Source organism: Pleurodeles waltl, chromosome 6 (genome assembly GCF_031143425.1).
Source record: "Pleurodeles waltl isolate 20211129_DDA chromosome 6, aPleWal1.hap1.20221129, whole genome shotgun sequence".
Classification (NCBI taxonomy): Eukaryota; Metazoa; Chordata; class Amphibia; order Caudata; family Salamandridae; genus Pleurodeles; species Pleurodeles waltl.
The window spans coordinates 674,399,199-674,425,383 of record NC_090445.1 but is presented as its reverse complement, the minus strand read 5'-3'; the positions used below and the strand labels follow the sequence as shown (position 1 = coordinate 674,425,383).

The 26,185-nt window shown below is 47.1% G+C and overlaps 1 protein-coding gene across 2 annotated transcripts in view; it reads left to right on the top strand.

The window, feature by feature from the left end:
- The window catches only part of LOC138300146 (zinc finger protein 551-like), a 194,964-nt gene that overhangs the window by 119,844 nt on the left and 48,935 nt on the right, over positions 1–26,185 (top strand). For both annotated transcript variants that reach the window (XM_069239096.1, XM_069239097.1), the window contains exon 7: positions 25,683–25,820. In XM_069239096.1, the coding sequence (XP_069095197.1) occupies positions 25,683–25,820 (138 nt within the window). The remainder of the gene's footprint in view (positions 1–25,682; positions 25,821–26,185) is intronic.

Sequence of the window (26,185 nt, the reverse complement as noted above, 5' to 3'; positions counted from 1 at the left end):
AAGGCCTGCCAGAGGGGTGACTTACTTATATTGCATGCAGTGTTAGGGGACATGGCACTCTTGGTGAGTGCCATGTCAAGTTTGATCCTTTGGATACATCTTGTCATGCCCTTGCAGTGGCTGTCTGCATGAAGCTGGTGTGGGGCTTCTCAGAGTGGCACAAGTGATGCTGCTGCTCTGGTGGACCCTCTTCAGTACCCATGCCCTAGGTACTAGGGTACCATTTACTAGAGACTTACAAAGGTGGCTGAAGTGCCAAACATAGTACAGTTTTGGGGAAAGAGATCTGGACCTGGGAACCTGTTTAGCAGGGGCCCAGGGCACTTACAGTTTGAAATCATTTTCCAGGCAAGAAGTGGGGTCTACCATGTCAAAAGAGGCCCTTTCTCAGACATGCCTATGGAGAAGGTGGATGATTGGTGTGAAGTGGAGTCCATTCATTGGGTACATGGGTACAAGTTCCATCAATGAGGATGAATGGGAATCAGCAAGAGTAAGAGATGCTGAATTAAAGGACCTCAGTGAATTAATTGTAAAAAGTTTACCTGAGTACAAGAATCTCCTGAAGCTTTGATGGGTTTTTGGAATGTGAGAGAGGATTTGAGTTGGTCTGGTGAAGAACTTTTCAAAGGAATTGGAGTAATTCCTCTCAATGGTTAGAGATAAAATGATAAATCTGGCACATGAAGGCCACCTAGGAAGAAATAAGAAATGTAACTAAAACTAGGATGAGGAAGGAATATTGGTGGCCAGGCATGGACAAACAAGTCGAGGGAGTGGTCAAAGACTGTAACATATGTGCAACGAATAAGGAGAGTGAAGCAGCAGCAAGAGCCCCTTTGTCTCCCATTGATGTACCACAGGAACCTTGGAAAAAATTGGGATTGGATTTTATGGGTCCTTTCTAATTGTTGCCTTCCTGTGAGCTACATGTGATACTGTTGGTGGATTGCATGTCAAATGGTGGTACCCAAGTGTGTGAGCTTATTTTTCATCAGAGTAGTAATTGATTTCCTCAAAGAGGAATTCTCTCGAGAGGTTACTCCTAATCATTTCATCACACACTATGGTGTTCAACTTACCTCCAAAGATTGCAAGAGTTTCTGAGTGAAGTGGTCTCTCCACTGTGCATCTCAGGCCAGCATTCTATTCACCACAGGCAAATGACCAAGCTGAGAACATGAACATAATGGTTAAAGCGTGTGTTCAAAGGGCACTTGAAGTTAGTGCTTCGTGACATGTGGACTCATCGCTCCACTCCTAATAGTGTAACCTGTAGATCACCATTTTTTTAGCATGAGAGGAAGGGTAGGGAACACGAAGCTGAACCTTGCTTGGATAAATCGATGATTGCCTGAAAAAAGATTTGGCGGGATTGTGGAAGAAATGCCAATCCAGATATAAACAGAGTTATGATCGTAAGAATTGTATAAAGCTTGTGAAATGGAGTGTGAGGGATTTTTTAACTGGGGAGAAAAAAAACGTTGCCAACAAGGATAGTTCTGCATTCATGGGTCCTTATTTGATCCTGGCAGTCACAAGAAATATTGTCAGGATGGACAGTAGGGATATACGGAACATGTCAAGGGGCATGAAGTGGAGTAGTGAGAAGGTTCCAGGAAATTCCAATTTGGGAGTTCCCAACACTGATCAAGAAGAATGCATGGTTGATCAGCGTCATCGCGGAAGATCAGTATGGTGGATGGATTATGTCACGTAATGAGAAAACTTTGCTGAGAATGTTTTTTATTTTATTTTAGTCATCTGATAGAGACCTCTAGTTGCAGATTACTTAGAATTTCCCCCAGGCATCAGTCAAGATCTGGAGACTTTTCTTGAGCAGTACCACTGCATGGCATTAGATGGCTAGATATGATGTGGCGGGTCCTATGTCGGCAACACTCAGGTGATCTGACATCAGTTCAATTCTTTCTGCACCAGCCACCACCGATCCGAAGAAAGCTACCCTTTTTTTTTTTTTTTAATTTTTTTTTTTGAGTGTCCTTCTTTTTGACTTTTTGTTGAAGTTTTTTTGAGTTTCTAACTCCAAGTGCGTCAAGGTATGTCATCTAGGAATATCAGGTTCAAGCCCTTCGGATCCTGTCATCAGACGATGTCTGTGACGGATCCACACCTCGTGGGCCTTTGGTGTTTGGTGTGAGACCATGGCCCGAATAATGCTCAAAGTGTCTGGCCATGCAGCCGAAGGCTTTGAAGGAGTGGTCCCTGAAGCTGATGTCAGCCCGATGCTCAACTCTGAACAAGTTGAGGTCCCGGTCTAGAGGAAGGCCCCGGGAGCGGTCGTGTTGTCTTCCGTTGTTGTTCCTCTCCCAAATTCTCACTGTGATCTGGTAAGTTCAGGCATAAGAAGTAAAATATTTCACCTCCTCCATCAGCCGACAGGTCAAGGGAGTGTTGTTGTTCCAGACTCCATCTGCTGAGCCGGCGTCTGGTCTGAATTGGTGCCTCCCTGAGTTTCGGAGAGCTGGAGCGACCCCTGCCCAATTAAAAGAGTTTTATGAGGCCATGTGTCTTATTTTTGGGCAGTCTGACACCGCTGGAGCGTCTTCAGGCCCAACGGAGTTGGAAGACACCCTTTGGGTTCCACGCCAGCAGCTTCTGCCTCAGGCACCATGGATCCATGCTTGGATTCGGGTCAGTGTCGGTCGTACCATCTTGACCTTCCTCGATGTTGGTGCCAATTCTTCTGATGCGCCCGTGCCACTGGGCGGCACTGCTCTCATCCTCATTGCCTACTCCAACACGGAGCTGGGTGGGCCAATAGGAGCTCTCTGTCCTACATTGGATACTGAGCCTTTTTCCTATGGCCTGAGAAATGGTGAGGAATAGGAGGGGTCGCTGCGCCCTTTAGAATACTAATTCGAAGACCCTATGGACTGGCGCAAGGACTTGGGTGAAGCCATTGGACTGGACACCTCCCCAGGTACTGGCATGGTTTCTCCTCTACTGTGGCTACAGAGGAGGGTGCTTCATATCCTATGGTGGAGAGAAGGGCAGCTGATGTCCTGGACCTTGAGCTCCCTTCAGTGGCAGACCTGACTAACCTCCTGACAGAGGTGGTTCAGCCTGGAGCCTCATCCTTCCAACCTCTGCTCCCTTCAATGAAGCCTTTACAGATGGCCTACTGGATCCTGGTTCAAACCAAGCACGGGGGGCCCTGTGTATATGGCAATTGCTCACTGCCTTTGCCCTGCTCCAGGTGGTCCATGAAAACCGCATGCCTTTTGGCCCGATATTCCCACACCCTGTGGGATACGGTTGCACAGGTGCTACCACAGATTCCCGGAGGAGGCCCGGGCTGTGCTTTCCCAAGCAGTTGCTGATGGGAAAGACACAGCAAAGCTCATGATATGATGTGGACTGGACATGACTGACTCACTAGGCAGGGCAGTTGCATCAACAGGGGCCCTTATGCACCATGGCTGGTTAAGGACGTCTGGCTTTTCGGGGGATGTCCAAGCCAATCTTAGGGACATGCCCTTTGATGGCACCCAGGCTCTGTGCTCGAACACTTCAAGGATTCTAGTGCTACGGCCAGGTCCTAGGGCCTTGCGACATCCCCTTATCCCCATCAGTCTGCCTTTTCCCACTTTCGTAGCTACAGAAGAAGTAGTCAACTGCATCCGTTGCCCTCCAGCTACCGTGCTGCTTATGCTGCCCAGCCTCTTTGTGGCCCTGGGGAAGTGGGATCCACCGACCTCATGGATCAGGGAGCAAGCAGACCGGCCAGTCCCCCCCCCCCCCCCTCCCCTCCCCCCCCCCCCCACCCCACCCTCCTGCTACCCCCTGTAGCTGCATCTAAAGCTTCCTAGTCTGACGCTTCCCCCTTCAGGCATTAGTCAGAGACAGGATCCACCATCCCCTTCTCCGCTGGCAATCAATGACGTCAGACAGGTAGGTTTTGCAGCTAGTCCAGAGTAGCAACTCCCTCCTCTTTTTGAGACTACCCCTGCATTCATGCCGCCATCCTACGATCAAATGACAGAGGATCACTTGGCTCTTACCTGGGAGGAAATTATGGCTCTCTTGGCCAAGGGAGCCATAGAGAGGGTTCCCACGCCAGAAGTAGTTTGCAAGTGCTATTCCTGCTACTTTCTGATACCCAAAAAGGACATGAACCACTACCCTACCCTAGACCTTTAGTCCCTCAATCTCTTCCTAAGAACAAAGTTCAGAATGCTCACTCTGGCTCAGGTTTTATCTGCCCTGGATCCAGGAGACTGGATGGTAGCATTGGAATTGCAGGAGGCTTATTTCCATATTCCCATCCTGCCTTCCCACAGACATTACTTGGGGTTCATGGTGCGCCACAAGCACTTTCAGTTCACTGTGATCCCATTTAGCCTTACTAGTGCCCCTTGAGTGTTTACCAAGGTGATAGCAGTGTCGCAACTCATCTGCGCAGGTCAGGGTCTTCCCTTACCTCAACGACTGGCTGTTGAAGGCATGCTCGCCCCACCTCCAGATTACTGCGGACCACCTGCATTTGCAGGGGTGCACTACAAATGTGCCAAAGTCACATCTGACTCCCTCTGAGATACTCCCTTTTCCCTGAGCTGTACTGGGCACAGTGCAATTTCGGGCTTATCCTCCTGAGCGGCGAGTCCAGCATATTCTGGTTATGATCTCAATCACTGATTTGTATAGAGTAGCTTATCACCCATGGGCTCTCAAGGCACTGTTGCAAGGGTGCTGGTCAGTTGAAGAGCCAGGTCTTGAGGTCTTTCTTGATCTGATTCAGTGACGGGCCTGCCTGAGGTGGGTGGGCAGTGTGTTCCAGGTCTGTGCTGCGAGGCAGGAGAAGGATCTGCCTCCCACTATGCTGTTCCTGCTTCTGAGGGTGGAGGCGAGAGTGCGTTTGGAAGACCAGAGTTGTCGGGCGGGCGTGTAGAAAGAAAGGCGCTGGTTGAGGTAGGCCAGTCCGCTATTGTGCGAGTTCTTGTAGGCGTGTGTCAGGAGTTTGAAGGTGATGCGTTTGTTGATGGGGAGCAAGAGCAGGTCTCTAAGGTGGGTGGGGATGTGGCTGCGGCGGGGGATGCCTAGGATGAGTCTGGCTGCTTCGTTCTGAATTCTCTGGAGTCTTGCTTGGAGTTTCTTTGTGATTCCGGCATAGAGAGAGTTGCCGTATTCGTATCTGATGCTGACAAGTGCGTGGGAGACCATCCTTCTTGCCTCAGTGGGGATCTACTTGAAGATCTTCGGGAGGAGGGGTAAAGTGTGGAAGCATGACGATGAGACAGCATTGACTTGGCAGGTCATGGACAGTGTGAGTCCAGGATGATGCTCAGGTTGCTTGTGTGGTCGGTGGATGGGGGGGGGGTGCTTCCAAGGGCAGCTGGCCACTCAGAGTCATCCTAAGCGAAGGGAGTGGGACCCAATATGAGGATCTCTGTCTTGTCTGAGTTGAGTTTGAGGCAGCTGTGTTTCATCCGGTCGGCGACTGCTCTTATTCCGTTGTGGAAGTTGTTGTTGGTGGTTGATGGTTCATCGGGGAGGGAGAGAATTAGCTGAGTGTAGACATAGGAGACGGTTGCGCTTGTGTTGGCGAGCAAGCCATGTAGATATTGGAAAGGGTAGGGCTCAGGGAGGAGCCCTGGGGTACCCCACAGCAGGTTTCCATAGATTCCGAAAGGAACGGCGGGAGTCTGACTCTCCGGTCCTTCCAGTGAGGAAGGAGTAGATACACTCCAGGGCCTTGCCGCGGACAACGGCATTGTGAAGTCTGGTGCATAGGGTGGTGTGTGACACAGAGTCGAAAGTGGCAGAAAGGTTGAAGAGATGAGGTCAGCCGTGTCTCCGCTGTCCAGTATGGTGTGGATGTCATCCATGGCTGCGAGGAGGGCAGTTTCTGTTCTGTGGTTGCTTCTGAAGCCGGATTGGGAGGGTCCAGGATGTGGTTTGTCTCTAGGAATTCAGTGAGGTGCGTGTTGGCGGCTTTCTTGGTTACTGTGGCTGGAAAGGGTAGAAGAGAGATGGGTCTGTAGTTTTTCATATCTCGAGGATCGGCAAGTGCCAGTTTGATCTCTGCATGCTTCCAGTCATTCATGAAGGTGGCAGTTTCAATGGAGCTGTTGAAAGTCTAGAATAGTTTGGTGGCGATGGAGGTGCTGGCTCTGTTGAAGATGTAGTATGGGTACAGGTCTGAGGGTGCCCCATAATGGATAGAGTTCATGAGCTTTCGGGTGTCTTTCTTGGAGATGGGGGTCCATTGGCTCAGTGTCGGCTGAGGGTGGGGTCTTTGGTGGTGCTGGGGTGGGATTTGGCTCTCAAACCCTTCGTATATATCCTCGATTTTATGGTGGAAGAAGGTGGTGAGGTTGTTGCAGAGGTCTTGAGACGGGGGGATGTCTGTGGTGTCCGAACTGGGGTTCGTGAATTCCTCGACTATGTTAAAGAGCTCCTTGCTTTTGTACGCATTGGTGCTGATGCGTCCTGGTTCACTGCCTTTCTGGAGGCTCTGATACATTGGTGGTGCATGGTGATTGCGTCTTTGTATGCTGTGCGGTCTGCGATGTTTCTGCTGTTCCTCCATTTTTGTTTGAGTCGTCTGCAGGTGTGTTTAGAATCTTGGCGGTTGGTTGTGAACCAGCTGAGTTTCTTGCAGTGTTGGTTTCTGGGAGGTTTTCTTAGGGGTCTGTGGTGTTTGCACAGTTGGCGATCCAACAGTGGAGCAGAATAGTTTGGGTTCCTAGTCGCCAATGGAAGGGGAGGGCTGAGTGCGTCAGTGAGCTGGGCTTTGGTGACCTTGCTGTAGTTCCTGCAGGGGGGTGGGAGGCGTGGTCGGTAGAGGCCAGTGTAAGGGGGGTGATAAGGTTGGCAGTGGCTTCGCTGAAGTGGGGGCAGTGTCCAGGAGGTCTGTAGACGATGGTGCTGCAGAGAGAGATGTTAGGGTCAGTCTGGATTTGGAAGTGTAAGTGTCGGTGGCGGTTGTCTGGGCCTCGCTAATGGTCGTAAAGCAGAGTGTGTTCCTGTAGCTGATGGCAGTGCCTCGTCCTTTTCGGTTGATGCAGTCCTTGTGGATGATTTTGTAGCCGTCTGGGATGGCGGTGGTGATTACCGGGTCTGGGGTAGGGGCTTATCCACATCTCCTTGAGGAACGCGATGTCGGGGCGATTGAGTCAATGAGGTCCCATACTTCTATTGTGTGTTTAATGAGGGAGCGGGAGTTGAGAAGTATGTATTTTAGGTGTCCAGCTGGGCTCTGGGTGGGGCTTTGTGCCGTGCGAAGGAGAAAGGTCCTGGGGTGTCCTTTGGAGAGGTGTGGTGGCATGCAGCTGAGCCTCCGGGGTTGAGGGCATGCAGGGTGCTGGCATCGTACCGATGGATGGTGCGGAGACAAGAGTCTGTGGCACTGGGCACCGTCCAGGAGTGGACGGTTGCAGACCGGCTTGCCTTTGGCATGCCTTTGTCTCGCCAGTGGCGTGGGCATGCAGAGGCTGCCATTAAGAAGGAGGTAAGAGGTGTCAGTCAGCTGTGTAGTGGGAGGGTGGAAATCGCATTGCAAAGAGTGGGTGGGGCAGCAACGGCAGGCAAACCGGAAGAATAAGTAAAAAAGAGAGAAGAGTTTAAAAAAAAAAAGGCTAAAAAGGCAGAAAAAAACTGAAAGAGGCAGAAAGGCAGCTGAGACAGAAGGCCACCACTAGGCCACCAGGGATGAGGCATAGGTGGGTGCCTGAGGGTGAAGGAGGGCCTTGAACTAGGAGCTAGGCAGGCTGACACTAGCAGGGCACCAGCAGAAGCAACAGGTGGTGCTGCACGGAGGGAGCAGCACAAACACTGACCAAGGACATTGTCAGTCGCCCCTTTCACTGCACAGCGGGCATCATTAAGAAGGGGAGGCGTTGGTCAGCTAGGCGGTGGGAGTGCAGGAAGTGCATCCCAAGAAGGGGGGGGTGGGACTGCAGGTGCAGCAGCAGCAGGGAATGGGAACGGGAAATGAGCAGAATAAAGAAAAAAGAGACAAAAGTTACAGCCTTTAGCCTGGATTTCGGTGTTAATGACTCTGAGGCGGCTGGGCCTCATGGCCTTCTGCATCCTGTGGTGAATCATGCCAGATGGCACATGCAGACTCTGCAGAGGGACCTAAAGTTCCAGTGGGCGCAGCATCAGGGGAATCTCTCTGACATGATCCAGATCTCTGAGAGAACTGTGAGAGATCTACAGTGGTGGCTAGCAAACCATGATTGGGTCAGAGGTAGATCCCTCTAGCTTCCCCTACCATAGTTAACAGTAGTGACAGGTATGTCACTCCTGGGCTGGGTTGGCCATCAGGGAGAGACGGAGATAAAAGGCATCTGGTCTCTGGCGGCATCCGGACTCCATATCAACCTGTTGGCACTCTGGACAATCAGGCTAGCATTGAAAGCATTTCTTCCCTCTCTCAAGGAAAAGGTAGTGCAGGTGTTCCCGGACAACACTACTGCCATGTGGTAATGCAACAAGCAGGGCAGGATGGGGTCATGGACCCTTTGTCAGGAGGCTCTGCACCTCTGGTCATGGCTGCAACACCAGGGCATATCACTGGTGGTTCAATCTCTGGCAGGCTCTCTGAATGCCAGAGCGGACAATCTCAGCTGACAATGGTTAGTCGATCACGAATGGCATCTTCATTTTGTAGGTGGCTCAAGGTCTCTTTCAGCAGTGAGGAGAGCTCTGGTTAGATCTGTTTGCCTCCGTAGAGAACATGCAATGTTAGCGTATTGTGCTTTGGAGTTTCCAAGGCAGCAATCACTTGGTGGCGCTTTCTGTCTTCAGTGGAACTGAGGCCTCCTGTTCGCCTTTCCACCCATATCACTTCTGCCCGGAATTCTCACGAAGATCAAGAACAACTAGACCCAAGTCATAATTGTGGCACTGGACTGGGCACGGAAAGTCTGGTATCCCGAGCTACTAAGCATGGCCATCGAACGTCCAATCAGACTGCCCCTTCAGGAGGATCTTCTGTTACAGAACAGGAGAGGGGGAGGCACCCAAACTGATCCAGCGACCCCCTTTCTGGGAGAGTGAGTGTCGACAGTTGACTGCTTTTGACCTTCTGCCTGAAGTCTGTAATGTAATCTTGGCAGCCAGGCATCCCTGTTGTCTGAAGAAATATGTGGTGTGGTGCACAGACAAGTCAGTTGACCCCCCCCCCCACTCCTTTTCTTCTCCTCTTTCTGAGGTACTATTGTTTATACTTTCTTTGGCCAAGCAGGGCTCTGCTATGGACACTCTCAAAGGTTATTTGTCTGCAATCTCTCCTTTTTTTAAGGTTGCTTGATCAACCTTCCTTAAGTCTCATATTGTTAATAGGTTCGGTAAAGGTCTTACTCATATGTTTCCTCCATGCCCATTCATGATGCCCCAAAGGGATTTGAGTTTGGTTTTGACATTTTTTTTATGTGTGCTCCTTTCGAGCCTCTCCACAATTGTCCTGTCAGGCTTCTTTGAAAACCGCTTTCCTTGTGGCCATTACATATGCTCGCCAGGTGAGTGAACTACAGGCATTGTCATTGACAAAGTGGTGCTTTGCACTAGAGCTTCCCTTTTGCCAAAAGTGGTCAGGCCATTTCATGTAGTCCAATCCATCACCTTGACTACTTTTTACACACCTCCACACCCTTCTAAGGAAGAGGAAATACTTTTTTTGGGGCATTCTACCTTGATCGTACAAAAGAGCTCTGGGTGGAAGATCAACTCTTTGTTGGTTAGGTGGGCATGAAGAAAGGTCAGGCAGTGCAGAAGTGAACCATCTCCCGATGGGTTGTACTTTGCATTAAAATCTGCTACATACTGGCCAAAAAGCAACCACTTGAAGGTTTGCATGCTCATTCTACCAGAGCTACAGCTGCGACCAATGCGTTGCCACATGGAGATCCAGTATTGCCATCCAGCGGCAACATGCGCATCTCTGCACATATTTATCAACCACTACTGCCTGGACAGGGGCTGTTAGGTCTGTAGGGGTGGGTACTTTGCTCGTTCGGTCGTGCAGGACTTCCTAGTATGATCTTAGTTTGCGGACCCGCCTCCGGGGATGGTATTGCTTGGGAATCTATTCTAAAATAAGGAATCTACAAATAGATGTCTCTGTCAGACGGACAAATTTCTCAACTTTGGTAACGCCTTATCTGGCAGAGACAATATAAATGTAAATGCAATGATAACCAACAATTTCGCACAATGAATACATAACATGACACTCTGTTGGTCAAATGCACATTTGAGACATACAGGTTAGCAAATTAAGGCTAATGTGTCAACTATCTTAGCACATTGTTGTGAGCATATAAAGTAAATAACACAATCCAAAATGTCTTAAATAATGCTCACAGTAACATAAATTGCATAACGGAAATAGTGCTCTTTCAGTATCTGACAGCTAGGATACTAAGTAATATTTTCAGTTCAATGGAAATATTTTCAGATGTCTCCAGTTATACAACAACTAACACTGCTGTCACAATAAATATAACTGCATCGATCCAAAGTCAGTCATTGAGCAAAAACAATCAAATATATTATATATTATCATAAATGCGGTAGAGATCATGCACGGTGAATACTTATCATTCAGTTCCAGAGGTCAAATGCACAAGTAAGGCACCAACAATTACTTTAGATGGCAATTAAGAACCATTACGCCCAAGTGAGCATAAACCAAAACAAGAACTTAACCTAAATTTTGCCCATAGTTGACAGGCTAAATCTCTTATGCCCCCAACTCTGCAAGGAAAAACGAATGCACAAAAATAAAATATCAAAAACCAGAAATAACAAAGGAGGATAACCCTTAAAATTACAATTAAAAACTGTACACATTATTATGTAAAACAGGTATTACTCAAATGAGTTTATCAAAGTTCCATTGATGTAATGACATGCACAAAATTGCCCATTTAGCCCAGATAAATGTACAATTTTACATCTGTATTTAAGGCATTAGGGAAATTGGTAATGCGTTCCGAGCTATATCTTGAGTTGACTCAAGTTGTCCAAGAGCTTGGATTCTATCCACTCCTCTTTTGGGCACTGGAAAACATGTTAATCGCAAATAATTTTATCAGAGTGCTGTCCCTGTTACGTAATGTATCAGAGTCGCAGGCAACTGGCTATTGCTTATCAGCATGCTTAATAGCCCTAGTGTGTTCCAGTATCTGTTTTTTACAGGATGTACATAACTCATTTCACAGGGGCAGCTTAATACATATATTCTAAAATCAGATGTGCAAGTGAAAAATTAATTTATTCTCTTTACTGTGCCTAACAGAGAGGACAGGTAAAAGTGCCTTGAACCTCTTTGCCTATGGTCTTGGAGGTGTTCACAGTATCATTCTGGCTTAGTGTATCCTTCAAGGTTACACCCTTTCTGAAGGTTGCTCTCTGGTACACATCTACAAATCTCGCCAAACTGCTTTCCACTAGCAATATAGACCAATGTTTTCTTACAGTATTGCTCAATTCACCTGCCTTATCATTGTATGTGGTAATGAATATGCGTTTGACAGTGGACTGACTATCATGGTTTGCCCTAGAGGCCAGAAGTTCTTTCTTCTGTATCTTCTCTGGCCTTTGCAATGCAGAATTTAAGGTGGCTTGTTTATAGCCCCTCTAATCATCATCACAGAACATTCTTGTTGGAAGACTTCGTCCATGATGCAATCTCTATGAGTTCTAAGGAACTACCCATATGGAATACTTTCTGTTAGGGCTCTGGGATGACTGCTCTGCACACACAATAAAGTATTACCACCTGTAGCCTTTCTGTGTAATCTGGAGGTCAGCATGTTGTCAGTGATTTCTACTTTTATGTCATGAAATTACATTTCCTTTGTACTTATCTGGCATGTATGGGCTATGTTAAGTTGATCGTTATTTAGCCTGTTAATGAATTCCACTGCTTCATCAGTTTTATCCTTCCAAATCACAAAAAACTAGTCTATGTAATGGGTTCACATGAATTTGTCTATGGCTCTGGCCACCTGTTGCTCCCGCCATCTCATAAAGAGACCGGCATAGCTTGGAACAAAACAGGTGCCCATAGCCATGACATGCGTTTCCCTATAAAATTTCTCATCAAATAGGAAAAAAATGTTTTCTAAACAGAACTGGATCCTCTCCAAAATCATTCCTGTATGAAAGAATAAGGGTAATGACATTTCCCTTAAGAAATGCCTGAATGCCTCAGTGCCATCTGAGTGCTTAATACTGGTGTATAAGCTATAGACATCTAATGTGTTGAGTACACAATTTTCCTCCCAAACTACACCCTCAATCATGTTCGGGAACTCTCTGCTGTCTTGAATATATGAAGATAATGCTGTTACGTAGAGGCGTAGGAAAAAATCAATATACCTTGACATGATCTCCAAAGAGCAATAGATTGACAACATAATCGGTCTCCCTGGTGGATTAGTGGCGTCCTTGTGGGTCTAAGGCAACAGGTAAATAATTGGTACTTTAAGGTGTTCACAGTGTAACAATTTGAACTCATCCCACTCAGTTAAATCCTGTTCCCTCCAGTCCTTCAATTTATCAACATATTGTGCATTAGATGCACTGATAGTAAATTTGTTTGTAATCACATAACACTTAGTGTCTGTAGGAGGCTGGCCTGGCTTATAGTGGGTACCTTGTGGTACTTACACCTTGTGCCAGGTCCAGTTATCCCTTATTAGTAGATTTGAGGTATTCTAGCAGCTTAGGCTGATAGAGGTAGCTATAGCAGAGCAGCTTAGGCTGAACTAGGAGACATGCAAAACTCCTACTATACCACTTATATCACTTAGCACTATATCATAAGAAAACACAATATTCAGAGTTACTAAAAATAAAGGTACTTTATTTTAGTGACAATATGCCAAAACTATCTCAGAGGATATACTCCCTTAAGAGGTAAGTAATATACACACAGTATACCCACACAAACCAAATCAGGTAAGTAAACAGTTAGAAAATTAGTGCAAACACTGTAGAACACAATAAAATACAATAGGGAAAAATAGGCCTAGGGGCAACACAAACCATATACTCCAAAAGTGGAATGCAAACCACGAATGGACCCCAGACCTAGTGTAGTGTGTAGGGGGTTGCTGGGGGTGTAAGAAAACACTAAGGATGTCCACGATGCCCCACCCCAAGACACTGAAAAGTAGGAGTAAAGTTACCCTACTACCCCAGAAAGACAGTAAAGTCAAGATAGGAGATTCTGCAAGGACAACAACTGACTGCAAAACACTGAAGACGGATCCCTGGACCTGAGGACCTGCAAAGGAAGGGGACCAAGTCCAAGAGTCACGCAAGTGTCCAGGGGGGGAGGAGCCCACTAAACCCCGGCTGAAGGTGCAAAAGGGCTGCCTCCGGGTGGAAGAAGCCGAAGATTCTGCAACAACGGAAGGTGCAAGGAACTTCTCCTTTGGTCAGAAGATGTCCCATGGCGTGCTGGAGGATGCAGAGTTGTTTCCACGCAGAAAGACTGCAAACAAGCCTTGCTAGCTGCAAGAGTCGTGGTTGAGGATTTTGGGTGCTGCCAGGGCCCAGGAAGGACCAGGAGGTCGCCACTTGGAGGAGGAGACAGAGGGGGCGCTCAGCAACACAGAGAGCCCACGCAGAAGCAGGCAGCACCCCCAGAAGCACCTGAACAGGCGTTCAGAAGATCTGAGGGCGACAGTCGACTCAGAACAACAAAAGAGGGTCCCACGACGTCGGAGTCCAACTCAGCGAGTTGGGCAATGCAGGACGGAGTGCTGGGGACCTTGCTAGGCTTTGCACAAAGGAAGTCTTGCAAAAGTGCACAGAAGCCCGAGCAGCTGCAATTCACGCAGTACACAGGATTACTGTCTGGCGTGGGGAGGCAAGGACTTACCTCCACCAAATTTGGAGAGAAGGGTCACTGGACTGTTGGGGACACTTGGATCCAGCTTCTGTGTTCCAGGGACCACGCTCGTCAAGGTGAGAGGGGACCCAGAGGACCGGTGATGCAGTCGACCCACAGGAGATTTCTTCTTGGTTTCCAGTGCAGGGTGAAGGCAGACAGCCCTCAGAGCATGCATCACCAGGAAACAGTTGAGAAAGCCGGCAGGGTGAGATTCTACAGTGTTGCTGGTAGTCTTCTTGCGACTTTGTTGCGGTATTGCAGATGTCCTGGAGCAGTCAGCGGTCGATTCTTGGCAGAAGTCGAAGAGGGAAGTGCAGAGGAACTCTGGTGAGATCTTGCATTCGTTATCTGGTGAGATACCCACTGGAGAGACCCTAAATAGCCCTCAGAGGAGGATTGGCTACAGAGAAAGGTAAGCACCTATCAGGAGGGGTCTCTGACGTCACCTGCTGGCACTGGCCACTCAGAGCTGTCCATTCTGCCCTCACACCTCTGCATCCAAAATGGCAGAGATCTGGGACACACTGGAGGAGCTCTGGGCACCTCCCCTGGGAGGTGCTGGTCAGGGGAGTGGTCACTCCCCTTTCCTTTGTCCAGTTTTGCACCAGAGCAGGGCTGGGGGGGATCCCTGAACCAGTGTAGACTGGCTTATGCAAGGAGGGCACCATCTGTGCCCTTCAAAGCATTTCCAGAGGCCAGTGGAAGCTACTCCTCCCAGGCCCTTCACACCTATTTCCAAAGGTAGAGGGTGTAACACCCTCTCTCAGAGGAAATCCTTTGTTCTGCATTCCTGGGACCAGGCTGCCTAGGACCCGGGGGGGGCAGAAACCTGTCTGAGGGTTGGCAGTAGCTGCAGAGAAAACCCCGGAAAGTTAGTTTGGCAGTACCCGGGCTCTATGCTGGAGACCCAGGGAAGCATGGAATTGTCTCCCCGATACCAGAATGGTATTGGGGTGACAATTCCATGATCCTAGACATGTTACATGGCCGTGTTCGGAGTTACCATTGTGACTTTACATATAGGTATTGACCTATATGTAGTGCACGCGAGTAATGGTGTCCCCGCACTCACAAAGTCCGGGGAAGTTACCCTGAACAATGTGGGGGCATCTTGGCTAGTGCCAGGGTGTCCACACACTAAGTAACTTTGCACCTAACCTTCACTAAGTGAGGGTTAGACAAATAGGTGACTTATAAGTAACTTAAGTGCAGTGTAAAATGGCTGTGAAATAACGTGGACGTTATTTCACTCAGGCTGCAGTGGCAGTCCTGTGTAAGAATTGTCTGAGCTCCCTATGGGTGGCAGAAGAAATGCTGCAGCCCATAGGGATCTCGTGGAACCCCAATACCCTGGGTACCTAGGTACCATATACTAGGGAATTATAAGGGTGTTCCAGTGTGCCAATCAGAATTGGTAAAATTAGTCACTAGCCTGCAGTGACAATTTTAAAAGCAGAGAGAGCATAAACACTGAGGTTCTGGTTAGCAGAGCCTCAGTGATACAGGTAGGCACCACACAGGGAACACATACAGGGCACAGTTTATGAGCACTGGGGTCCTGGCCAGCAGGATCCCAGTGACACATAGGCAGAAACAAACCTACATACAGTAAAAATGGTGGTAACATGCCAGGCAAGATGGTACTTTCCTACAGGGTCTAATTACAATGTAGGCGGCATTGCCGCCAAGATCGTCAATACGGTGGGGGTGAGGCTGCTGTCAAGGCAGCAGCCTCACCCCCGTTGATTAACATGTTTCCACCGGTCAGCCCTGTGGAAGCAGGGCAGCGTCATTGGCCTTGGCTGCCTCAGGCAGCCGAAGCCAGTGCCAAAGCACACCAGCACCCTCGGAATGCACACTGTCTGCATAGCAGACAGTGCGCATTCCAAATGTGCTGGTGGTGGGGGTGTGGGGGTTCCTGCTCTGGCTTTCTGCCACCCTTTCCATGGCTGTGCAGCCGCCATGGAAAGGCTGGCGGAAAGTGTAGTTGTGATCAGCACAGTGGTGTCACCATAGACACCACCGTGGCCGACCACAGCTTCAACTGCTAGCAGCCTGTCCGGATCCCTGATCCCGGGGGAGGCGGCAGTCTCCTGGCAGTCTGACCACTAGGATAATAATCTGGCAGTTGGACCACCAGGAGTGTGGCGGTCTGACCATCACTGCGAGTTTGGCAGTCCGTGGACCACCAAACTCGTAATGAGGCCCTTAGTGTCTCTCAGTTGTCGATATCCATCTTTCAGATACTAGTCTTTAGATAATATGACTATGTTCCCACCTTTATCAGATTGTCCGATCACTATACTGTTGTTGTTCTGTAAATGCCTATCTGCTGTCCTTTCTGTTTTCATTGAATAGTCCAAGTACCAGTGGCGTTTCCTAACCAATTTTTTTAGCTCCTGGATAACCAAAGCCTCAAAAGTGTCAATTGCATCAGGGGCAAGTGGAGATGTAAGGATAGAGTTAATCCTAAAGTTGTTAGGGTAGCTTCCAATAGACATTAGATGAAGTCAATCAATCAATCAATCAATCAAACATTTGTAAAGTGGGGGGGGGGGGGACTGCCACTGCTCGAATAACCAGGTCTTGAGGCGTTTTCTGAAGGTCAGGAGGCCCTGGGTCTGTTGAAGGTAGGCGGGGAGGGTGTTCCAGGTCTCGGCGGCGAGTTGGGAGAAGGATCTGCCGCCGGCTGTAGTTCGATGGATGGGAGGGACAGCGGCGAGGGCAAGGTTGGCGGAGCGGCGTTGGTGGTGGGAGTGTGGAAGGTGAGTCGCTCGTTGAGGTAGGTTGGACTTGGGTTGTGAAGGGCTTAGTGAGCGTGGATGAGGAGTTTGAAGGTGGTCCTCTTGGTGACAGGGAGCCAGTGCAGGTCTCTGAGGTGGACTGAGATGTTGTTGCGGCGACGGATGTTGAGGATGAGGCGTGCGGAGGCGTTCTGTATCCGTTGTAGTTTCTTCTGGAGCTTGGCTGTGGTCCCTGCGTAGAGCACGTTGCTGTAGTCCAGTCTGCTGCTGACGAGAGCGTTGGTGATCAGCCTCCTTGTTTCGGTGGGGATCCATCTGAAGATCTTGCGAAGCATGCGGAGGGTGTTAAAGTAGGAAGATGAGACAGCGTTGACTTGCTGGGTCATGGTGAGTGATGAGTCTAGGATGAAGCCTACATTGCGTGCGTTGGTGGTCAGTGTTGGTGCTGTTCCTACGGTGGCTGGCGACCAGGAGTCATCCCATGCAGAGCTGTTGGATCCAAGTATGAGGATCTCTTGTCTTGTCCGAGTTAAGTTAGAGGCGGCTCTTCTCCATCCAGGTGGCGATGACGTGCAGTCCGTCGTAGAGGATGGTTTTGGCGGTGGCGGGGTCCCTGGTGAGTGAGAGGATCATCTGGGTATTGTTTGCGTAGGAGACTATATTGAGGTTGTGGGATTGGCCGATGTTGGCGAGTGGTGCCATGGAGATGTTAAAAAGAGTTGGGCTGAGAGAAGATCCTTGGGGAACGCTGCAGATGGTTTTGGTGGCCCTGACAGGAAGGGAGGTAGGTGGACTCTCTGCGTTCAGCCAGAGAGGAAGAACGTGATCCAGTCAAGAGCTTTGTGGCGGATCCCTGCATCGTAGAGGCGAGTGCAGAGGGTGTGGTGGCAGACGGTGTCAAAAGCAGCCGAGAGGTCCAAGAGGATGAGGGCCGTGGTTTCGCCCTTGTCGAGCATGGTCCTGATGTCGTTGGTTGCAGAGATGAGGGCGGTCTCAGTGCTGTGGTTCCTACGGAATCCTGATTGGGAGATGTCCAGCGTGTTGTTGTCTTCCAGGAAGCGGGTCAGTTGGTCATTGACAATCTTCTCGATGACCTATGCCGGGAAGGGGAGGAGGGAGATGGGTTGGTAATTCTTGAGGTCTTCAGGGTCCGCTTTGGGTTTCTTCAGAAGGGCGTTGACTTCGGCGTGCTTTCAGCTCTCTGGGAAGGTGGTGGTCTCAAAGGAGCTATTGATGATAATACGGAATTGGGGGCGATGATGGGGTGAATAAACTTTGGATTGATTTGTACTACTGGAGTGCTTGTTTCGCTTGTCAGATTTCGGAGAGTAGGGCTTTTCCTATATGTTTATAAAAAAAAATTGTTTGAGCCTGAAGCTCAATTCCGATTAAAACAAAGTCCTGATCTCCGGTAACCAGACTTGCCCCTGGAACACCAGCTGCTGCCCGGCAGAACTAGGACAACCCCAAAACTCACTGTTCATGCTAGAAACCTTGGAATCATATATTAACCAACTCACTGGGTAATATTCTTAGTTTATTGATCAGTAGACATTTTTCAGCTACTGTCTTTTTCAATATTTGCAGGTAAATTACACTCAATCTCAAGTACATTTAAATGGTGTTGCAAACTCCCACCTGAGGGTTATCATGGACATAAAAAAGGACCACACCCTCCAGGTTTCAGTACCTTATTATCACTTTTGGGCTGCCATTTTGCATGAAATTCATACTTGTATGATACATCATAATCAGGAATCTGAATGTCCATTTATACCATGCATTCTGCATAGCCATAATTGACAAAAATAGCTGGTCTTTCAATACTTGGTTAAAATGGTAAATTGCAGTTAATCTGCCAAATGTTACTCAATAAAACCCATTCTCAGGGCATGCCACCCCATCTTGCAGACCCAAACCAGTCTTTTTACCTGCCTATAATAGAAAGACTAGAAAAGACTGATTTGGTTGTGCAAGATGACCACGTTTTGGTTTCTTCTATTATTAAACTAGTACCTTCTAAAACTAGTTTCCAAAATTGTGTAATTTTCTTTCAAAATACTGGCACATATGCATAGGTACCAAATCCACTTGGTCAGCATATATTGGATTTTGAACAGTCCCAACCTTCTCATTGTTCCAGAGTCCAGTGAGTTATCAAGCAGCTTTTCTGTTAAGACAGTCTTCCTTATGTCTACATGGTCTGGGGAATAGACTTCAGTACACTGTGCTGTTAGTTATATTTAATCTCCTACCCCAATAAACATGTCTCCCTTCAGTGGAGAGACACATAGAGAAAGGACATTGTGCACAATGAGATACCCTCCTGGAAGTCCTCATTAAACAACTACACTGTCTTAGTTTCCGGCATGTCTACTCATGCCTGTCTTTAGTAATATGCATCTGGCTGTTTTAGAAAGACCTAATCCAAATTCCATTTGTACTTCTTTATTTTATTTATTTTTCAACGTCTATGCATTTGGGCTGTTCTGTTTATTCTACTCACACTTCCATCAATGTTACTCTGTTAAATTTCAGGATTGTTTCATAATGAAGAGGACACCCCTGTTCTGTACATGATACGGGTATTTGGTGTCCAAGTAGGAAATATTTCAATCCAAGTTGGCTTTGCTGTCATTCCTTTATAAAACATCATAATAGTCTGGTGTAAGATGAAAAACTTAATATTTTCTTACATTTAGCAAACCAAAGACCCTTTGCTTATTGGGTGTATCTAGTGTTTATAGACCCATTACACAAGTATATAAAGTACTCATCACACTTCCCAATGTAATTATCAGACCAGTTTTACCACATTATTAACAATACATGTGACCTTGGAAGTGTAGTTTTGATCAGGCGCAATGTGGCCAGAGACTTAGATTTAAAATTTCCTGCTTCTCTATATCTTTTAGTTTTTTCAATAAAATTTCCAGACTGTAAAGTGCCATTTTCTTCTCCCTAGGTACTCCACACCCAAGAATCCTATTTTTCTCAAACCAAGAGAAGACACCAAAATGACCACTGAGAAATACCAAGTTGCACTTTTGGTGCCTTTTCTTGCACCGCCATCAATTCCAAATGTAATCAATGATGTAATTTTGTGAGGTCATAGGCAGTGCATCACAGCATTGCAAGTTATAGTTGTGTCAGTTATATGTAGCTGGTGTATTTCCGTAGTTTGTTCATTTTAAAATGGTAGTTTGACTATTTTTATAATACCTACATATAACTCCACTTTAACCTTTGTTTCTTTCAGTGAATTTGTAAGGCTTTTTTAACATACATTAAAATCTTACTACCTTACTTATGAATAACTCCACTTCAACCTTTGTTTTTTTTCCAGTGAATGTCACTATTTTTTAGGTAAAGTAATTGTAACCATACCTCAGTGGCCGACACTTCATCGTGTCTGACGTGGGGTTGCCCACAGCGACTGGCCTGAGCCCAGGCTGTTCACTCACCCTGCCTGGCAGCATAGACCCTTCTGAGTGGCCAACCATACACCCCCACTCTTCTTAGGGTCCACACTGGTTGAGAGACCGTGACATGCCAAAAACATTTATTTGTCCTTTTGGCCCTAGTTGGGGGGAGGTGTGGGTCTCACTGAGACTTTATACGCCTTTCCAAATGCACAGAATGGAAAATCTTGGCCACCGCATTATCTCTGGAAATTATAAGGTCACTGAGAGAATATCTTTGTTTATTGATGTGAAGTGAGGGTTTGGGCACCTGGGACCATGTAGGGGATGGGTAAATGACCCAGCTGGAGGCTAGGCACCATTAGGATTTTGGGCAGGGGCATATGCCCTGACCAGAGGTTGGTGCCCACTGCCAACCACAGAGCTGCGGGACCAGCATTCAATGTCATGGTCCCCAGTGATGGTCCCAGTGGTGTACCAAAAAACATTTTAAAAAATGAGAAAGATCAGGTCATGGACTAGACCCTGCAGCCAGTGGTGGTTGGCTACCTGCAGTGGGCTGGATGCAGAGCCAGGCACTGGAGGTTTGGGTACCTGTTTGGGGTTGATTGCTGGGCCAGGCCAGAGGCCAGGCAGTGCAACACACCTGTGCTGCACAGGACCAAAGGCTGTACGCATGTTGAGGGATTGTGCGCAGGTTGCCCAAGGGTTTTGGGCATATAGTCAGTTTTAATAATGATAAAAAAAACAGAATTTCAGTGTAAAAAACACAGGTTAAACTGAAGTTATAGTTATGTATGATAGTAAGATCTTATTGTTAGTTAACAAAAAACAGAAATTCACTGAAAAGAACAAGAATTAAAGCAATGTTATCGGTAGGTGCTGAAATTAGATCAGAACTAATCTTTAAATCCGTAAAACCACAGAGACTTGCCAGTTATCATATACTGAACTAGCCGTAACTTGTGCCCCATCATGCACTGCTTAAGTCTTCAAGTCACGTCACTCATGCCATTTTAAATGAAGTCATTGATAACATCACTGATGCCATCTCAAATTACATCATTGATGACAACACTCATGACATCTGAATTTACCTCATCCATGATTCTATTCTGCCATTCACTTTACTCAATAAACCCTTACATCATTTTAAAAAAGAAAGTTGTTAGGAAAGGGCCTGAAGTCAGACAGCATAGAGTTCTGGGTACACACATGTGGATGCAAAGAATGGGAATAGTGTGACGCCTTGATTCAAGTTTGGTTGTGCATGTTGAAATGTGTATGCTGCATATAACATTACATAAAGGCTGAACACACCTGATGTGGGTCACAGAGGCATGTTCAAAGTAGGTTGTGAATTAAAGTTGTTATAATCATCATGTATTTCCTTTTTAAGTATCCCTCTAATGAATACGGTATGGTCAACTATTTAGGTGTATGTGTCAAATAACAATTGCAAGTTTATTAATGTCATGATTCACTGCAAAATGATAATTCAGCTTCCTTAAATATATGTTCATGTTTGTTTTCTAGTCAGCAGTCTTTTCCTGTAGTTGTTTTTTTCCATAATGAGTAAATCTTCGTAGACATTGATAGCAGGTGTTCTTGCACATTGTTTTCAAACAACAAGCAGGGTTTCCTAAAATGTAAATAAGCGATAAGGTTGAAGGTTTGTACTTTTAACTATTTATTTAAAACATGTTCAACAATATTCAGATAGAATATATAATCTAGCAGGAGCGTTATGAAATGGGGAGAAACTTTGTACCAGGGATTTGAAACTGAGGGTCATAAAGAGCCGTAATCACCTTCCCTTGCTGAAGGTGACTTCACTCGGCTTATCTGCTGACGTGCAAAGTCAGCTGCTGTTTCTTTGCTGAACATTGGTTCTATTGTTCAGAAAACGTATGCAGGTGCAAACCACCTTTGAAACTTTAAGTAACCCTCTTTGCATGCTAAATTTAACATTGTTAGTGGAGATGAAGGAAGGGTTTGGGATATTGATATAAATAAGTTTCATGATAATATCACAATGTTACAATTTTTTTATCATTCTGTCTGGTACTCTGTACAGAGCATACATGATTCCCAGGGTTGCACTAGGATAGGATTTTGATTTTAATAAATCTTTAAAAATACATTCCAGGTTTCCTACTGTTCCTGAGTCTTCCTGTTCATTATAAAGGAAGGCGTGGGGTTCTACTGAACGTTTGTGCTATATTTATAAGACTGATCGTTGACATAGCATCTCACACAAATAATGCTCAGTGAGTTGTAGGGTGGCTGCAGTCCATTAGGTTTTTTGTCTCGAATTGGCATATTGATTAATTCCTTTGTGCCAGGGAGTCTACAAAACCCATACCCAGGCAGTGTTCCGGAGGGAAATATATGAAACTTATCAAAAGTTTGTTGTAAAACAATCTGTGAGAAAACCCAAAACTTCTGCAATAGATCATTCACCTGTGGGTGTTTGAGCACATGCTTGTGTTAAATAGTTGTCATACATTGCTACAGATGGAGTGTGGATAGGTATTTTCAGCACTTTCTTTAAGAGTTTGATCATTGTAGATTGTTGAATGATGTAGAATGCAGGCGCGACCCACATAAAAGTGGTTTAACTCAGACTGGGGTGTTGGCTATGGCTGTAAGTTTGTATACCATTTTGCTCATCTTAGGAAAGTGTGGATTGTATTTTACCATACATTGGAAGGTTGTCCATAAAGCCTGGCAGAATGTGTTTTCATAGTGGCAAATGTAACCTCCTGACCTGAAATGGCAGGTGTTAGAAATTGGGTCTCTAGTTGGCAGTAGGTTTGCACCCTGTCCAAGTAGGGACCCTCTCTCTAGTCATGATAAGGGAGATATCCACTCAGATAACCCCTGCTCACCCCCTTGGTAGCTTGGGAGGAGCAGTCAGGCTTATCTCAGGAGCAATGTGTAAAGTTTTTGCACATAACACACAGTAATAAATGAAAACACTACAAAAGGACACCACACCAGTTTTAGAAACATAGCCAATATTTATCAATATAAAACAAGACCAAATACGATACAAATCCACCATACAGTAATAAATATATGGATTCAGCAAGATTTGCTCAAAAATACAGTTCCTTGAAGTCTATAGCTCCACCTGGTGCTAGCACGGTGTCGAGATCAACAAAACCAACAGTTTGGGCTGGCCGCGGCGCTGCGGGCCAGCTACAGTGTAGGGAAGACCCGCAAACAGTACCTTTGGATTTGCTGGGCGTTGTGATCCTCGTAGTGAGCTCCGGAAAGCGGCGTCGTTTGCGTTGCGGTGTCAGTTCCGGAGTTGGTGTGGGAGTCATTGAGTCCTTTAAGTCACAGGCGTTTCCAGGCTGATGAAGTCAGGAGCGCTGGTGTGGATGGTGTCGTAGCTGCGCGGCGAAGCAGGATGATGCAGCGTCTGGTGCCCACAGGTCACGGTGCCGGCAGCGGCTCTGTGACTGCATCCAGTGGCGTTGCTGAGACCAGGGCTGCAGTGTGAAGTGGGGCAGTGCGACGTGCGGTGTCACCAGTTCACTTGCAGGCAGCGGCGTCATCGTTGCTGAAGCGCTGTTGTCCGTAGGCTCAAGCCGGCGGTGCGTGATGGTGCTTCCTGACCTTCCACAGCAGTGTCCAAAGGCCTCAGTGCAGACAGGGATGCCTGGTGACGACATAGGAGTCGATGGTGCTGGCGTCAGTGGACCAGGCTGCCTTCGTGTAACCTCACGAGCGGTGTCCACAGGCCACGGTGCAGGCATTACGCCAGTATCAGCAGGAGCGGTGGCATCAGGGATACTCAGGCTGCGGTGTGAGCAAGGTGATGCCAGAGTGCGGGCCGACAGGTCACGATGCAAGCAGCGGCTCGGTGAAGTCGTCCGATGATGGCGCCTGTGACACCAGGGTGGCAGTGCGAAGCGGGCAGTGTGGCTCCGTGGAGCGTCGGCAGATCACGATGCAGGCCAGCGGCATCGTTGGCGGAGTCACAGTGGTTTCTCCTCTTGAACAGCAAAAAACACACAGTTCCCAGTGCTGCAGATTGAGGAAACTAAAGTATTTGGTGTCCCTGAGACTACCAACAGGAGGCAAGCTCTACTCCAACCCCTCGGAGAACTTACTCAAGCAACACACACAGCAAAGTTCACCCTTCGCACTCTTGTCAGGCAGAAGCAGCAACTGCAGGCCAGTCCAGCAAAGCAACACAGCAAAGGGGCAGTACTCCTCATCCAGCTCTCCAGCTCTTCTGCAGGGCAGAGGTTCCTCTTGATTCCAGAAAGATTCTACAAGTCTGGGGTTTCTGGGTCCAATACCCCTTTCTGCCTTTGAAATTGGCAAACTTCAAAGCAAAGTCACTTGTTCAGGCCAGGCCGTAGACACACACCAGGGGGTTGGAGACTGCATCGTGTGAGCGCAGGCACAGTCCTCTCAGGTGTAAGTGACCACTCCTCCCTCCACTCTAGCTCAGATGGCTCATCAGGAAAGGCAGGTGATACCCCAGCTCCCTTTGTGTCACTGTCTAGAGGAGAGGTGTTAACAGCCCAACTGTCAAACTGACCCAGACGTGGAATCCACAAACAGGCTGAGTCACAGAATCGTTTAAGCATGAAAATTCCTACTTTCTAAAAGTGGCATTTTCAAACTCACAATCTAATAACCAACTTTACTAAAAGATGTATTTTTAAATTGGAGTTCAGAGACTCCAAACTCCACATTTCTATCAGCCCTCAAAGGGTATCTGCGCTTTAAAGTTATTTAAAGGCAGCCCCCATGTTAACCTTAACGGGAGATAGGCCTTGCAACAGTGAAACACGAATTTGGCAGTATTTCTGTTAGGACGTGTCAAACACACCAGTACATGTCCTACCTTTTAAATACACTGCACACTGCCCATGGGGCTACCTAGGGGCGTACCAAAAGGGAAAGTTTGGGCCTGGCAAGTGGGTACACTTGCTAGGTCGAACTGGCAGTTTAGAATTGCACACACAGACACTGCAGTGGCAGTTCTGAGCCATCTTTACAGGGCTACTTAAGTGGGTGGCACAATCAGTACTGCAGGCCCACTAGTAGCATTTTGTTTTACAGGCCCTGGGCACCTCTAGTGCACTTTACTAGGGACTTACCAGTAAATCAGATATGCTAATCATGGATGAACCAATCACCAATACAATTTACATAGGGAGTGCTTTCACTTTAGCACTGATAAACAGTGGTAAAGTGCCCAGAGATAATAAATTAGCAAAAACAGAATCCAGCATACCATAAAAACAGGAGGTCACAAGGCAAAAAGACAGGGGTGAATTTGTTAAGGTTAATAGAGCACAAACTCTGCTTTGGAGGGTATTCACGATTTTCAAAAGAGAGGTGATAGGGTGACTCACTTAAAGTCTGTGGAGGCATTGTTTTGATAGGTGGATGAATACTAGTGAAAAACACATATCAATCCCCAAATGTGGGTGACTTGCCAGATATGCTGTGTGCCCAGCATTTGGTCAAAGGTTGTGTCCATTATCACTTGACTGGTGATTGAAAATTGGGCACACATGCAGCTTGTAGGATTACTTTAAGTCTGCAAACCCTATAGGATGCTGTCACAATAAGTAAATAAACATGTTATCTTGTGCTTTTCCAATACAGGGGTGCAGCAACTGTCTTCAGATGTGGAGGAGGGACCAGTAGCATCCATCAATTGCATCCAACTCAGACACCCTAGCCTGGTGTTTCCGCATGTGATCAGTGATGGCATCATGGCAAGGCTAGTCATAATGCGACCAGGTATGTGTTGTTTACTTGTCTGTAAAAAAGAACATCTTTTGACATTGTGGTCATCTCTGAAACTTACAAAGGTCCAGAGACCAATACTTAATCACCCTTGTTTCTGGTCACATTCTGGTTACAGAAAGTAAAATATAAAAACGTAGAAAGAACAGTTTGCTCTACTCAGCAGTGCTCCACTCTTAGTATCCAGTTCACTGGTTAAGCCATTAAACATTCTTGAAATATTTCATGACATTCCATAAATTGTTAAGAATTCATAGCAAACTCCCTTGCTTATACCTTGCATCCAGTCAGATATCTCCACCAATCTGTCAGGGAAATGTGCAGACTGTTGCTGCTGCGTGAGTTAATATTGCCTCCAC